Raw genomic sequence first — 16,502 nt, 5'->3', positions numbered from 1 at the left:
AGCGTGAAAGATGGAAGGGAAAGTGCTTAGAATTGAGGGTAGGAACACTAAATGTGGGAACATTGACTGGCAGAGCGAGAGAGTTAGCAGGCATGATGGAAAGAAGGAAGTTGGACATTTTGTGTGTGCAGGAGACGAGGTGGAAGGGAAGTAAGGCCAAGAACATTGGAGGTGGATGCAAGTTGTTTTATTATGGAGTCGATGGAAAGAGAAATGGTGTTGGTATTGTTTTGAGGGGAGAGTTGGTCAACAGTGTGATCGATGTGAAGAGAATGTCAGAGTGATAGGCATGAAGTTGGATTTTCAAGGAGTGGTAATCAATGTTGTGCGTGCCTCACAGGTTGGATGTGAGAATGAAGAGAAAGAGTTTTTCTGGGAAAAGATGGATGAAGTGGTAGAAAGTATACCGAGGGGGAGCGCGTGCTGATAGGAGCACATTTCAACAGACATGTTGGCGAGGGGCGGCACGGTGGTGTAGTGGTTAGCGCTGTTGCCTCACAGCAAGAAGGTCTGGGTTCAAGCCCCGTGGTCGGTGAGGGCCTTTCTGTGTGGAGTTTGCATGTTCTCCCCGTGTCCGCGTGGGTTTCCTCCGGGTGCTCCGGTTTCCCCCACAGTCCAAAGACATGCAGGTTAGGTTAACTGGTGACTCTAAATTGACCGTAGGTGTGAATGTGAGTGTGAATGGTTGTCTGTGTCTATGTGTCAGCCCTGTGATGACCTGGTGACTTGTCCAGGGTGTACCCCGCCTTTTGCCCGTAGTCAGCTGGGATAGACTCCAGCTTGCCTGCGACCCTGTAGAACAGGATAAAGCGGCTAGAGATGATGAGATGAGATGTTGGCGAGGGAAACAGAGGAGATGAGAACGTGATGGGCAGATATGGTGTAAGAGAGAGAAATGTGGAAGGGTAAACTCCAGTACTTTAACTTGAGTAAAAATTTGACTGTATGACTTGTATCGGAGTAACATTTGACCAGCGATATCTGTACTTCGACTTAAGTCATGAAGTTGGGTACTTTGTCCACCTCTGTGTTCAATGAGTGTCTGTCCACACCCTCTCTCTCTCTCTGTGTCAGCTTTCCTGGCATAACTAGATGTACTTAAACATTGCCAAGGAATAGGAAATAAGTCCTGAGATCATACTTGAGCATATTCAGAAGTAATAAAAAACTTAAGAAATAAGTTGTGAGATCATAGTTGAATATATTTCGAAGTAATAACCAGAGTAGAGAAGAGGTGAAGCAACTGTGGATTAAAAGTAGTAACAATTAGTAAAAATTAATACAATAAGTTGATCAACTTGGAGAAATAAATTGGAGAGGGTTGCGTCAGGAAGGGCATCTGGCATAAAACAGTGCCAAATCTAACATGCGGATTGAAAAGAGAAATACCATACCAGATCGGTCGGGGCCTGGGTTAACCACAGCCGCCTCCAGTACTGTTGGTCAACAGGGTGCCAGTGGAAAGTATGCTACTATTGCACCAAAACGGAGAAGGAGAAAGAGAAGGGGGAGGCGTGTTAGGAGAGAGCGTGAAAGATGGAAGGGAAAGTGCTTAGAATTGAGGGTAGGAACACTGAATGTGGGAACATTGACTGGCAGAGCGAGAGAGTTAGCAAGTATGATGGAAAGAAGGAAGTTGGACATTTCCTGTGTGCAGGAGAGAGGTGGAAGGGAAGTAAGGCCAAGAACATTGGAGGTGGATGCAAGTTGTTTTATTATGGAGTCGATGGAAAGAGAAATGGTGTTGGTATTGTTTTGAGGGGAGAGTTGATCAACAGTGTGATTGATGTGAAGAGAGTGTCAGATAGAGTGATAGGCATGAAGTTGGATTTTCAAGGAGTGGTAATCAATGTTGTGTGTGCCCCACAGGTTGGATGTGAGAATGAAGAGAAAGTTTTTCTGGGAAAAGATGGATGAAGTGGTAGAAAGTATACCGAGGGAGGAGCGCGTGCTGATAGGAGCACATTTCAACGGACATGTTGGTGAGGGAAACAGAGGAGATGAGAATGTGATGGGCAGATATGGTGTAAGAGAGAGAAATGTGGAAGGGTAAACTCCAGTACTTTAACTTGAGTAAAAATTTGACTGTATGACTTGTATCAGAGTAACATTTGACCAGCGGTATCTGTACTTCGACTTAAGTCATGAAGTTGGGTACTTTGTCCACCTCTGTGTTCAATGAGTGTCTGTCCACACCCTCTCTCTCTCTCTCTCTCTCTCTGTGTCAGCTTTCCTGGCATAACTAGATGTACTTAAACATTGCCAAGGAATAGGAAATAAGTCCTGAGATCATACTTGAGCATATTCAGAAGTAATAAAAAAAATTAAGAAATAAGTTGTGAGATCATAGTTGAATATATTTCGAAGTAATAACCAGAGTAGAGAAGAGGTGAAGCAACTGTGGATTAAAGGTCTGATGACACGAACATGACTCTATGCAATTTCTTAAATAAACTATGGCAAACATGTTAGATTTCTGTTATAATTACGTGAAAAGAAGCTGTTGTTACGTGAATATCCAACTTTTAATTGCACAACGCAAGAAAACTGGGTCCGTGGCTCGCGGCCATGCTGTGACGTCAGCGGAAGAACACGCTGCGGTTCACTGGCTGTTCTACTCAATGGAAATGGCGCATGAAAACGCCGGTGAACTCTCTAGTGCTAGCTCTTCCTCTGAACAAAAGAACAACCAAATACTGGTACTTTAAGTAGTGATCATGATGGCATGATTTTATCTGATTTTAAATAAATGAGATTGATAATAATGTGAATGTTCACAACTAGTACATACAAACTCTGCAGCTTCTGATTCAGCAGCTGCGTCATACTCCGCAAAAACATCAGCAAGAACCTACAATATAAATGGAAATGCAATACACTAAGCTCAAATGACTTTTGGAAAGTATAATTTCTAAATTTTTTCTACATATTCTTGAAGTCCGTCATCGGGGTACTTGCTACCGGTCCCTAACAATGCATGGCAAAGGGTAAAGTGTAGTGTTACTACGAGTACTTGCTAAAGCCTCCGGTGGAAGATCCTCGATGTGCTGATAAGACATACAGTTCTATATAACACACAAGTGTCACGATAATCACAAAACAGATGCAAATTGTTAAAATACCTAATTTTTAAGCAATCATGTATTGATCTCTTCCGAATAGAATCTATGATAGCCTACCCTCTTTACCCTTTGCCTCTCGTTGCTAGGCGGCAGTTACATGAAAGCCGCAAGCTTTCACAAGCAAATACATGACTGATATCACACCGACTTTATGATTACATTTATGATTATCATGAATGTGTACTCTATGATGTGTACTCTATGAGCGCTCTGGAGCGAGTCACTTCCAAGATGGCCGCGCAGACCGCATTGTTACTATTTTTAGCATCATGTCGGAACACTCTATAGCTCTACGTACCTTTATCTTATGTCGTTTCTCAACACATGTTCTGACAGGAGGACTGTCTTTGGAGGAGTCGCCTTGTCCCAGGCGACTGCTGGATCCGGCATAGCTACTAGTAGACCCCCTCCGGAATACTGTAGGCACTGCTGATGGTAGTAACACACGTTTGTGCTGAACTGAACACCCAAGAGATTCTTTTAAGGTGGGAAGGGTGTCAAAACAATCCAAATCGAAGTGTTCAGAGCACAGGACGGATGTTGGTGAGGGCTCCCACTTGTCACGAGTGCGCCTGACTTGCTTCACCCACTTCGCATGCAGCTCGGGATCTCTGGGAAACTTGAATAAACTTACCCCATCCTTGTAGGTTTTGGAGCAAAAGCCGGCAACACAACGCAAAGGCATAATAACTATATATATATATATATATATATATATATATATATATATATATATATATATATATATATATAATAATGTATAATAATAATACTAATAATGATAAACTGAACACCTGTCGCATCAACAACAAACTGGTAAGTGAGGAGAAAGATTCTTTCGCTGACGTCATATAGCCCCTCCTCCTCATTCGTCTCCTGGGTGCTGCAGCCCCGTCAAATTTGCCCAAATAGCCGCGTTTTTTATCATAACTTGTAAAATAGGCGCCTTCGTGAATTAATATATGGATCATTGGGAATTACTTTTTATGTTATAAAACATCGCCAAAGATGTCAAAAACGTGTCATCAGCCCTATAAAAGTAGCAACAATTAGTAAAAATTAAGAAAATAAGTTGATCAACTTTTGGTTCAGCAGATGCTTTGGTAGTGCTTGGGGTTGGAGGAAAAGTACTTAAGGAAGAGGCACTCTTTTTAAGACTCATCTCATCTCATTATCTGTAGCCACTTTATCCTTCTACAGGGTCGCAGGCAAGCTGGAGCCTATCCCAGCTGACTACGGGCGAAAGGTGGGGTACACCCTGGACAAGTCGCCAGGTCATCACAGGGCTGACACATAGACACAGACAACCATTCACACCTACGGTCAATTTAGAGCCACCAGTTAACCTAACCTGCATGTCTTTGGACTGTGGGGGAAACCGGAGCACCCAGAGGAAACCCACGCAGACATGGGGAGAACATGCAAACTCCGCACAGAAAGGCCCTCGCCAGCCACAGGGCTCGAACCCGGACCTTCTTGCTGTGAGGCGACAGTGCTAACCACTACACCACCGTGCCACCCCGCGTTGAGTGGTATATCAGATATATTCCCTTCAGCTAGCATGATATTGAACGAGTCGAAGACAAGTAGCTGAATGGAATATATCTGATAAGCTATTATTATTATTATTATTATTATTACACCAGAGGAGAACTGTCAGGGCCTTCTAGGCCTTCAGAGAAGGCCCAAACATATCAGCATTTCAAATGTTCTCTTTCATTCTTTAATTTCTTTAATAATTTCATGATAATTATTCTCTTCTAATTTTAATTTGGCCTCATTTTCTATCAAATTTGCTTCAGAAATGAAAGGGTTACTGTTCTGAAAACATTAAAACAGAGTTCTCCAGTGAGATTTTTTTTGTTTGTTGTCTCTAGGCTGAGAAGAGTTTAGAGCCAGCTCACTCATTGGTTAGGACTTCATTGCTGGGACAGAAGGCCATGGCAGTGTATGGTTTATGTAGGAAGTGGCAGATGAATTAACCAATTAGATTTTGATTTATAGTTGGAGGGACCAAAAATGTATCACCCTTGGCATTCTCGAAGGCCAACACAAGCTTAACCACGAGTCAGCGCCATCAGCACGGCAGTGGTGTCATCTTCCAGCCGGTGTAGCGTTCATCAGTAGTGTTAACAAATGCTAATAAAATGGTCAAGCCAGTGCTATCTAGAGCAAGTAGCACAGACTAACGACCGAGAAACTAAGATTTCTGTCTCCAGACTCTTCTTCGAGGATGTGATTCTTCCAGATTTTTCCGGAATTCCGGATTTTCAGGCATAAAAATGCGACCCTCGTGAATCATGCAAATTCTTTTTTTTTGGGGGGGGGGGGGGGGGGGGTAGGACCACATTACCACATTATCCATAGGCAACTCCAATGAGCCACGCGTGTGCATAATAACCTACCCTAGGTTAAGCGGTACCAATAATAATAATAAAAAAAGCCCATTATGCATAACGCGAGAGTAACCTTTATGTGACCCGAGTCTTGAAGACTTGAACAAAGTTAGCTAGCTAGCTGGCGTCGTTAGCGTTACGGTTAGCTTGGCCAGGAAGCACCGGACAACAGGCTGGAGACGGAGCGGGGTTCTTGTGAGCGTCGTTATCAACACCTACTATAGGAATGCTGCCCACCGGAGGCCACTCAAGTTTTGGATGAGGGTAGAGCCTGAGGGTTTGCTAAAGCAGTGTGAGGGAAGAGTGAAGGTGCGATGCTGGGGCAAAAGGAGGCGGTGCGGGGCGCTGAGGGTCGCCGGACGGAGTTCCGCGCTCGGCCGCTTCCAGCCCTCCGGACACTCGGGGGCTGCGTGCTGCTCCTGCTACTCCAGGCGGCCCTGTGCCTCGCCAGACCCAGCGGGATAATCAGCACCAACAGCCATAACAACCACCCGAGTGTCAACGTTTACATGAGTGAAGATGAGGTGAAGAAACTTCTGGGTGAGTGTCTGAGTGTGTGTGTGTGTGTGTGTGGGGGGGGGGGTCCTCTCTCAGTCCATGTTGGCTGTGTGTGTGTGTGTGTGTGTGTGTGTGTGTGTGTGTGTGTGTGTGTGTGCGTGCGCTAAAGCAGCCTGGATGTAGAAACACATTACACTGTTAGCTTGCAAACTAATTTAATACTTTACATAAGTACACACGAGTGAAGTTAGGAATTAATCAGTTTGTTAATTCATCAACAGTTTTGTTTTCCAGGTAGTAGTTTTAAAGTGTGTCCCAGTTTGAATTCACTGGAAATTGTAGTTAGTTAGCTAGTTAGTTAGTAACACATCTATAAACGAGCGCTATTACGCATGCGTATGAACAGGCCGAATCCCAAACGGCTCCTGGTTGGAGACGGAGTGCACTACTGTAGAAGCTTTTTTATACTTTCTATAGGGCGGTTTTGGAGAGAGCTGGGAGGCATTTGGGATTCAGCCGAAGCTAGCTGCTCTTTTGTTAATAATAATAATAATAATAATAATAATAATAATAATAATTAACTGAATCCCAAATGCCCCCCAACTCTCTCCAAAACCGCCCTATAGAAAGTATAAAAAGGCTTCTACAGTAGTGCACTCCGTCTCCAACCAGGAGCCGTTTGGGATTTGGCCTGTTCATAATTATGATGATAATTATATGATATAATTATATAATAATAATAATTATTATTATTAGACTGCACGGTGGTGTAGTGGTTAGCACTGTCGCCTCACAGCAAGAAGGTCCTGGGTTCGAGCCGAGTGGCCGGCAAGGGCTTTTCTGTGTGGAGTTAAACTGCTCACCTTGAATTCCATTTGGCCATTAACGGGGTACTGAGTCATTATAACATCTCACGGGTAAAGTTCTCTGAAACTGTCTGTTTATACCACACCACACTGCTGCCGTGTCGCATTATGGGTCTATATATTTTCCTGCTTTTTTGTCCTTGGCCAATCACATCCCTGCTCAGGCAGCACTGCATTTAAAACCAACGCCCTCCCATCCAAAGATCGCTAGTTTGATTATGCCACAACCAGAAGCTCAAGAGAGCAAAATTGGCCTGTGTTCACAGGGAGGGGTGGCAATGATGTTAGCTAATCATGGGTGTCTATGAGCTCAAGCATACCGAGTGCGTTATGCCACCCCCTAACATTGCATGAGCAGCACTGGTAGTAAACAACTGATCCTTTTGAGGATGCGCCTTTCATACTCAATCATGATACTATCACTTGTTAAGAATTAACCTGTTTACCTGTAGAATGTTCCAACCAGGTGTTTTTGGAACATGCTGCAAGCATGATAAGGGTCTTCAGAACTGCTCTTAGTCTGACCTCTCAACTAGGACCTGTTTGCCTTGGGAGACCCTACCGGGGTAAATGCCCCCGACAACATAGCTCCTAGAATCACTGAGGCACTCAAACTCCTCCACCACATTAAAGTGGTGATTCAAGGAGGGGGCATCAAATTCAGAATGTGTATATTTACAAAATTTTATCAGTTTGAACATTGAATAGCTTGTCTTTGCATTGTCTCATCTCATCTCATTATCTCTAGCCACTTTAACCTGTTCTACAGGGTTGCAGGCAAGCTGGAGCCTATCCCAGCTGACTATGGGCGAAAGGTGGGGTACACCCTGGACAAGTCGCCAGGTCATCACAGGGCTGACACATAGACACAGACAACCATTCACACCTACGGTCAATTTAGAGTCACCAGTTAACCTGACCTGCATGTCTTTGGGCTGTGGGGGAGAACATGCAAACTCCGCACAGAAAGGCCCTCGCTGGCCATGGGGACCTTCTTGCTGTGAGGCAACAGCGCTAACCACTACACCAGTGTGCCGCCGTCTTTGCATTGTATTCAATTGAATATAGGTCGAAATCATTGCATACTGTTTTTTATTTATGTTTTGCACAGTGTCGCAACTTTTTTAAACTGGAGTTGTATTTATATTCTGATTACAGTGTATAAGTGGCAGGGGGAAATGGCTTATGCTGTCCATTTCAGAGAAGGTAAACTTCTTTGAACGTTTCTTAAATAGTTCATTTAAGAGCAGCAATTTGTAAAAACTAAATGTAAAAAAAAAAGCTGTTTTCTTCCATGGGAAAGTTTTCAGAGCATAGGAAGCTGCATTTTGTGGCTAGTTGGGATCATGACAAGCTGCATGTTTGTCTCTTTGACTTCAAGTGAGAGGACAAATACAGGCAGTTCAGGTAATGTTGATAAGAATATAATGTACACTAGAGGGCAGCATAAGACTGTCTTCTGTGACATCAATATAAAATGATCTTTTAAAGTGGCTCATCTAGTCATTTCTTATCATCTTGCTGTACCAACATTGGGGGAAAAAAAGTTTTTGTTTTGTTTTAATACACTCTAGCTCGTGTATGAATATATTACTGTTCCATGCATTTCAGCATCTCTTGGCATTTAAATATCAAACATTTGTCTTGAAATCAACACTAAACACTTTAAATTCTATTATGGTCCTGCAGATGACTGATGTGTCAACAGGATCCCGCTGTGTGTTGTATGTTTGCTGAGTCTGTAATCATAATAAAACTTGTTGACAGGATATCTTGCTTCCTGAACACCTGGAACAGATGTAGAGGTGGGCTTGTGGAATATATTGTACACTTCTCTAATACTGTACATTTCTCTAATATTGTACCCTTCTCTGTAAAAGTGTCTCCCAAGAGTCCATTTAATAGTGGTAAACAAGTCAGATGATAACAATAGCCTTAAGTATGGATTTGTTTAATGCTTTACTAATATTCACATTGCAGGTGGTATAAATTTGTCTTTTACAGAAAATGTCTGAGAGCACTGGCCCAAGCAGAATGTTCCAACAATAAGCAATACAACTACATTTCAGGATAAGTCAGAGGTGAAGTATAAGTATTCCTCTTAAAATCTAAAATTCCTACATGTAAGCAAAGCCAAAAATACAAGGTGTTTAAAAAAATTGATATCATTTCACAATCTAATAACTTTACCAATTCTTGTTCAATTTACCTCAAATTTTAACAGCATGTGTGGATACAGGTCAAAATTTTATGTTTAATGTTTTTTGTTTTTATCTTTTAAGGTATAGAAATGCCATTCACTGGAAAAGAAAAGGCGTTTTTTGTGTTAGAGTACACTTGAACACAGTCGAGCAAGACTGTGCAGCGAGCATTTATGAGAGAATTTTCTAAAAATGCACTGTTACCAGAAAAGACTGTTACCAAAGACATGCTGCAGCATGTTTGGCAGGAGCTGGACTACCAACTTGATGTGTGTTGTGTCTCAGGCGGTGCGTATATTGAAAATTTGTGAAATCATTCATGGAATCCACATACCTTTGAATTTCTCATTCAAATTTTGAGGAATAAATCTTATATTGCTCAACATTACACCTGTTCAGTTTCATTTGCCTAGACTATGTAGTTTCTAGGATATTTACATCTCAAATAATGTATTTTTTAAACACCCTGTACTAGCAAGTGTTTCCCTGCACTGATCTTCAGAGATCCCTGATGGCTCATGTTTCACCTCCCCCAGCTCCCAGTGCACCAAAACTTATCTGATGGTGAGGCTGCAGGTTTACAGACTAGAAGCAGCCACACTGGATGCATCTCATCAGCTGTTTGAAGACCAAGAAAATTTGTTTAGACAACTGAAGTTAGGCGTGTTCTTACTTGGTTAGAATAACATCCCACAACCCCTAGCTAAAGCAAGAAATTGTGTGTCAGTCTGGGAAGACCTGAATTCTGGAAAACAGCCAAAAACGAAGAAGACGTGTATTTTAACAAAAACAATGTTAGGCTACTTTTTAACTTTGCTTTTGGATTTCTGTGCAAAGACCATGCTGAGTAAGGAGCCAGTTTAACAAAAATACTTGAGATAAAAACATCAAAAACTTTGCTAGTTGAATGTGACTTCCTCAGACAATGAATATCAGGCTTTGGTCAAGTTGTTGGCTAGCTACTTACTGTATGTGTTGTAGTGAAACAGACATAAGCCTGATCAGTTCACTTTGTGATCAGATGCTGGCTATCAAACTGTCCACAAGGCACCTTTATAATGCTATAACTACTAGGGTTGGGCGGTATTACGGTAAGAAGGTATCCCGAGGTATCCAAAAGTACCAACGGTATCGGTCTCATTACCGTCATTTTAAAAAAATATATAATATCTAAATAAATATGGAGTACATGAGGTCATAATATAAAATAATAAATTGAAGATCATCCCGAATAACTGTGTGATCGTATTTTCACTAATTCTATCAATTTCCTAAAGAAGTTCTCATTGCGTGCAGGGTTGTTTATGTCGTTACCATGGCAACCCTGCGTGACATTTGGAGTCTGACAGAAAGCTTCGCAAGAGACTGAGACCGGGGGTGTCATGGTTCAGATGGCTAAGGCACCGTACCATAAATCCGCGGACCTGGGTTCGATTCCGACCCGAGGTTATTTCCCGATCCCGTCTCTCTCCCCCGCTCATTTCCTGTCTCTCTATACTGTCCTATCTTAAAAAAAAAAAAGAGACTGAGACCGCGGTTGAAAGATGTCAAGATAACGAGTTAGTGGCAAAAAAAAAAATACAACATCGGCAGTGTGGCAGTATTTTGGTTTCAAACCAAACGAAAAATCTAATATGTCCCCTAAGGCACACCATAGCCTGGGGTACTCCACTTCCACGAGATCTCTCCAATGAGTTGTGTTTTGAGTAGGTTACATGAGTAACAACAAGGTAAAATAATATAACGTATGACATTTGGGATGTGGGTAATAAACATTTGAAATGTCATCTACTGAAGAAACGGAAGAAAACATCGTAGCGTAAACTGTTCGGTTTCTGGTGGGAATTAGCAATGCGCTTGCTATCTTTGTTGGGTGTGTTAAACCGTATGGATTTAAGTGGAATAATTGTAAGGAGTTATGTGATCAAGACAACGTTTTAAGCAAGGTAAGGCCATTTGATTATTAATTTCCCCGCCATGGCATGACGTGGGCCCATATGATTTTGCCTTGTGCAGCTATCACGCATTTGAATTAGGTTCGCCTCATTTGCGCTGAAGAATATGGTTTATCGCGTAGTCTAAACGGACTTGGGTGTTGGTTGATTCTTTTTCTTTTTTTTTATTTCCCATGCTTGAAAGGGTATGATCCTGCTCATCGTGTACTTTTTTTTGATGGAGTAGGTGAAATAGTGCTGCAAATGGCGTTTCAATGCAGACATGTGTAAACGACAGTTGAATGCTATTTTCAAGATGAAGGAAGAGTTGCGTGATGCTTTGAAATATCTCTTAATCCATTCATCAATGCACAAAATTCGCTTTTCTGCTTAATCCATACCACAATGCACACAATGCACTATGCTGCTTTTAAATAGTACACTTGAGGCATAGGCGCACGTTACACAGTAGGCCGAAACAAAATATTATTTTTTTCTCGGTAATACCGTATACCCCGGGAAAACACAGAGACAGTTTAAAGGTATCAAAATTTGGATACCGCCCAACCCTAATAACTACATGTATTGGAAATCCCCTTCGGACATAATGTGTACAATTGTACACATCAAGTTCCATAGCATTTTTCCTTATGTCCAAAGGGGATATACAGGCAAATATGGCACCAGTTTCAGTTTAGGAAAGTCTGATTTTTCAGAACTATGTAAACTGTATATAGCACAACATGGCAAAATTTGACCATGTGAAGACTTTTCCAAGTCTACCATACAGTTAAATACTGAATACAATTATGCTGGAAGCAGGGAAAGAAAAAATGTGGACTTTTTAGGGCTCCCCAAGGACCTGTTTGTTACAATTGCCATAGTTATAGTTAAATACAGAGCTGTTAAAGTAACAATCTCCTACACATATAGGATTACTTCTTAGTTTTGCACAAATCAAGCATGCATTTACAGTGCTTTTCAATCCTGATGAACACCAGGATATGTGGAAGTATTAGGGATTGCACGGTCATGTATTATTATGTATTGTGAGAAAGACAGTGACAGTAAGGTCACAATATACAGTATATCAACCTTTCAACAAATGTTTGTTTTTTTCATTCACAGTCCATGCATTATGTTGCATTACTAATTACCAACATTTAAATTAAAAATGTGTATATTTGACAGATAGAAGTGTGCTACTGATTTGGTCACCTTTCTAGCTGCACAATCATGGGGAAGGCGCTCACCGCCCCCTTAGGTCTGTAATGTTATGGTACCTAGTGATGACCAATGGGAACTGTAATAGGCACTAATAGAGGCCATTGTGCAAAGAATCACACTGCCCCATGTTCATTCTATGAATATTTTCACTGTTGCCATAGTTGTCACTTTTACATGATGGGATATTTTAAAAATGCTCTGTAGCTGCCAAGATTATGTTTTAATGGCAAACAATCTGAATTAAAATGTTAATAATATATTTCCACAACCAGTGGCAAAGTGTGTGTGTGTGTGTGTGTACAGTGTATCTATGATGTAGAGAACCATTTCTATTGTAAGCTATGGCTAAAAGAAGCAAAGAGTCAGTTTCAGATGCCTGAAATGTTTTTGTGTTAGTTTCAGGTCTTGGTCTTTTTAAGATGAAGTTGGGCTGGAAGTTTTGCTGACCACAAATTGGAAAACACAGTTGAACAAATATGTCTAAAACCACTCTAATATGCTGGATGACTGATATCAACACTCAACTATCTATTACAGGGTTTCTGAAGAAAAACTACGATTACAAACTACTGCTACAGAGAGATGACATTACATTAAACAGACACTATTAACCAGAGTGATGCACAACAAGTTCAACATTTTTTTTACGTTATCTGCATGTCTTTGAAGTGGGAGGAAACCCACGCAGACACGGGGAGAATATGCAAACTCCACACAGAAAGGCCTCTGTTGGCTGTAGGTTCGAACCCGGAACCTTCTTGCTGTGAAGTGACAGTGCTAACCACTGCACCACCGATGAAAATGTATGTAGAGTTAAGGGATGAATGAAAAAAAAGAAGAAAACTGGATTTCCATACCAGCTGAGATGCAGGGGCAACACAGACATTTTGTCAGCTAATAGCTGATCACAAACCAAACTGATTAGGCTTATGTTCATTTCACTATGGCATGTAGTTTTACAATGGCAACTTTATCAAAGTGTGACAATTATTGTGTGAAGAAATCACACTCAGCTGAGCAAGTTTTAGCCTTCTTTAGATAGACAAGCAGCCAGGAAAAAAAAGCCAAAAAATGAAATATGAAACCGTAAATATATTTTACCAAAATAATGTGGAAGTGTTTTATTTACTTTTTTTTTAATCTTGCCTTGGCTTTCTTTCTGCAAAGATGATGTTGGGTAAGGAGCCAGTTTAACAAACGTGGTGGTAAAAAGTCAATCTGTCTAAAGAAGCCTAAAACTTGCTAGCCGAGTGTGACTTTCTCACACAGTAAATGTCACACTTTGATAAAGTTGTTGTGCACTACATGCATAACTGCCAACATTCCGAAATTGTAAATAGTAATACAAGGTTGGGTACTGAGTCTTGGTGGGGGGTCGGGGGGGCAAAGCCCAAAACTACCCTGAAAAATCACACCAAAACAAAATAGTTTGACAAAATTTATTCTACAAACTAAACTATCATCTTACATTAATTTGCAAAGTTCTTTTCAACAATGGAAACAAATTTACCTGGAACTAGAATACATGTATCATCAAAGCAATTTGGCACAGATCAAACATAAAAGGAACCTCTTGTGATCAACACCAAACATAAAAATGTCTCAAAACATGCTTGGCACAAAGTGAAACAGCTCAAAAATGTGTCAATTTCAACTTGCTTCTTCACATGACTACAAATCAAACAGAACAGAATCAACAACACACCCCGGGCAACAAATCGTGCCCGCCAATCACAACGCAAGGTTTTTGTTTGGATTCTTTGGGCGGGCTTTTGCAGGAGTGACAACAAGGCTGCGCGACGCTGGAGAAAGCGCTATTGAACAGCGCTCGTTTGACTCCGCTTTGGAATCAGTTTTAGAAGAATTAGGAGTTTTCGTTGAAACATGAGCAGGAAGAGGCTCTCCACTCATTCCATGATCGCTGAATCTTCACCAAAACACTCGACGCTCCAATGGTGTCCCTCTCCACATGCTGTTTGTTTACCCCATAGACAGACGCCACATTGAGCTGGTGGCCCGTTGCTGGGATACGTCAGAGTGTCCGCCATATTGGATGTGGCAAATCTTCCCCGTAAACCAATGCAAGTAAATGGACTGAACTTCATAAAGCCCCTTTCTACAATAATATTTAACTCGATGCCTTTTATTCACCCATTAAGACACACACGTATATATTTGGGAAACAAACAGGCATCAAAACAACACATATAACTTTTAATGTGATGGTTATAAATAGTGTTTGAAATACCCTGTACACTGCAAACTAGCGACAGATACGCGATAGATAGCTCAGGTAAGCTAATCAGTCAGCATACCGTAGCAAGCTACCAAAACCTGAGGCCACAATAACCAACCTACAAGACTGAATATGATAAATGATGGAAATAGTGAATGAAAATAAAAATTTACTGTTTTATTTATTGAGTCACCACACAGACCTACTCTCGTTGAATAAAGTGAGCTGAATGACCGCCAAACTGAGTTCGGCCAGGTTCTAACGTCATACTAAAACAAAATACATCACTGATTCCTTCACATTCAGAAAGGTTAAAAACATTCATCATACGTTCATCATAGTGTGGCACTATATTATCTAATTCTCACTGCTTATAACTATACACCTACCCGGTGGAGATGAGCTGGGAAACTGAAGGAACAGTATTGAAAAGTATTTTTCCAGTCTCACCTGTGAAAGGTAATCCCATGTGATCTCGTTTGGACGGTAAACCTGTTGGTACAGTTAAACGCAGCACATGAATGAGGCATCTTTATTCTCGGCTACTGTCTAGATGCTATAGAGGGATATTACTGACGTCACCCGAAACCGGAAGTAAACAGACCCTGCGCCATATTGGAAGACCAACAAACTCGTGATTAGGGGGAAATAACGGCAGCGGTATGTGAACCCACAAGAATAAAGTGGAGTGGCAAACGACTTAAACAAACAAATCTGAGCTGTTTTATTTATGATTTATTGGCCCAACAGTAGACTTGAAAGAAACCTGTGTGAGACTTGGCAAAAAACTGTGGATATAATGGATAAGTCTGTGCATGATCTGTGGACATGGCAGATTATTTCAAAACCCTGAAGCCTGCTGAAAGGAAGCGATATGTTGAGAAACTGACTCTGATTGATGGTTTTGTCCCTTGGCTGCGTTTATTACAGCCAGCCACTGACACATTTAGTGTGTCTAATGACTAGGGTGTTTTCGTTAGAATTTCATGCAATTGGTTCATCAAACAACCTACAATGGTAAACTTTTGTGCTGTGTTAGGGTGTTCTAACAAAGCTGATGGGAAAGGTGAAAAGAAGTCTTTCTACAGAATACCAGCTGTGATTGAGACACAAGGGGAGCAAACCAAGGAGCTTTCTGCCAGGAGACAGAGAGAGTATTTAGCTGCTTTATGCAGAGCTGATCTGAATACTTCAAATCTACAACAGTACAGAATATGTTCAGACCATTTTGTCACTGGTAAGTGACTGGTAAGGCTAGAGTGTTGTAGAACATTTTTTTAAATGTTTACTCGCTCGTAGTTTGTTTTATATTGTGAGTATGTATGTACTTGAGGTCTTCCAATATGGCGCCCTAACAAAATCTCGCGGTACGGTGACGTCACGCAATAGCCCTCTATACCAGAGACGGTTGAAGAATCTCCACTTTGCCACATCCAATATGGCGGCGAAGATGACATATGATTCTACGCAGACTGCGGCGTCTATGTTTATATGTCTATGGTTTACCCTCCCCCACTGCTTTCTGTCGCTCTGACTACGTCACAGTCACAACGGGTTCAAATACGAATCCCACAGGTGATAGACTTTGAAAATGACCCATAAAAATTGGCAAAATCATATTTTATTGTAGTAAATTCGTATTTTCGTAATCAAAACAACAAATCGTAATAAATACGATTTATTCGTAGTAGTTGGCAGCTATGTACATGCCATGGTGAAATGGACATAAGCCTCATCAGTTTGGTTTGTGATCAGATATTGGCTGTCAAAATGTCTGTTACCCCTGTCTCTCAGTTGGTATGGAAATCCAGGTTTCTTCTTTTTCACTTTTGGGGACAAACAGACACCATGTTGTTATTTACTGCATCAGCCTGTCATTGGCTGATATTTACTGTTCGAGATCAATCATTCCTTGAAATGATCAATGTTATAATGATTAACAAATTATGCCAAAGCTGGTTAAAAATGTAAATTATACTAAACTTTGACTAACCATGTGCAAATGAGAAAGTGTGCACATGC

The 16,502-nt window shown here is 41.2% G+C and overlaps 1 protein-coding gene across 1 annotated transcript in view; it reads right to left on the bottom strand.

Annotated features, from left to right (window-relative positions):
* Positions 1-6,918, bottom strand: part of LOC132894768 (rap guanine nucleotide exchange factor 2-like) — a 32,067-nt gene extending 25,149 nt beyond the window's left edge. Inside the window, exon 1 of the mRNA XM_060934885.1 lies at positions 6,880-6,918. Within this exon, the coding sequence (XP_060790868.1) occupies positions 6,880-6,918 (39 nt within the window). The remainder of the gene's footprint in view (positions 1-6,879) is intronic.
* Positions 6,919-16,502: the final 9,584 nt, after the last annotated feature.

The sequence above is a fragment of the Neoarius graeffei genome, chromosome 12 (assembly GCF_027579695.1).
Source record: "Neoarius graeffei isolate fNeoGra1 chromosome 12, fNeoGra1.pri, whole genome shotgun sequence".
Classification (NCBI taxonomy): domain Eukaryota; kingdom Metazoa; phylum Chordata; class Actinopteri; order Siluriformes; family Ariidae; genus Neoarius; species Neoarius graeffei.
The sequence above is the reverse complement of the archived record's forward strand: the minus strand, read 5'-3'. Positions and strand labels throughout refer to the sequence as shown.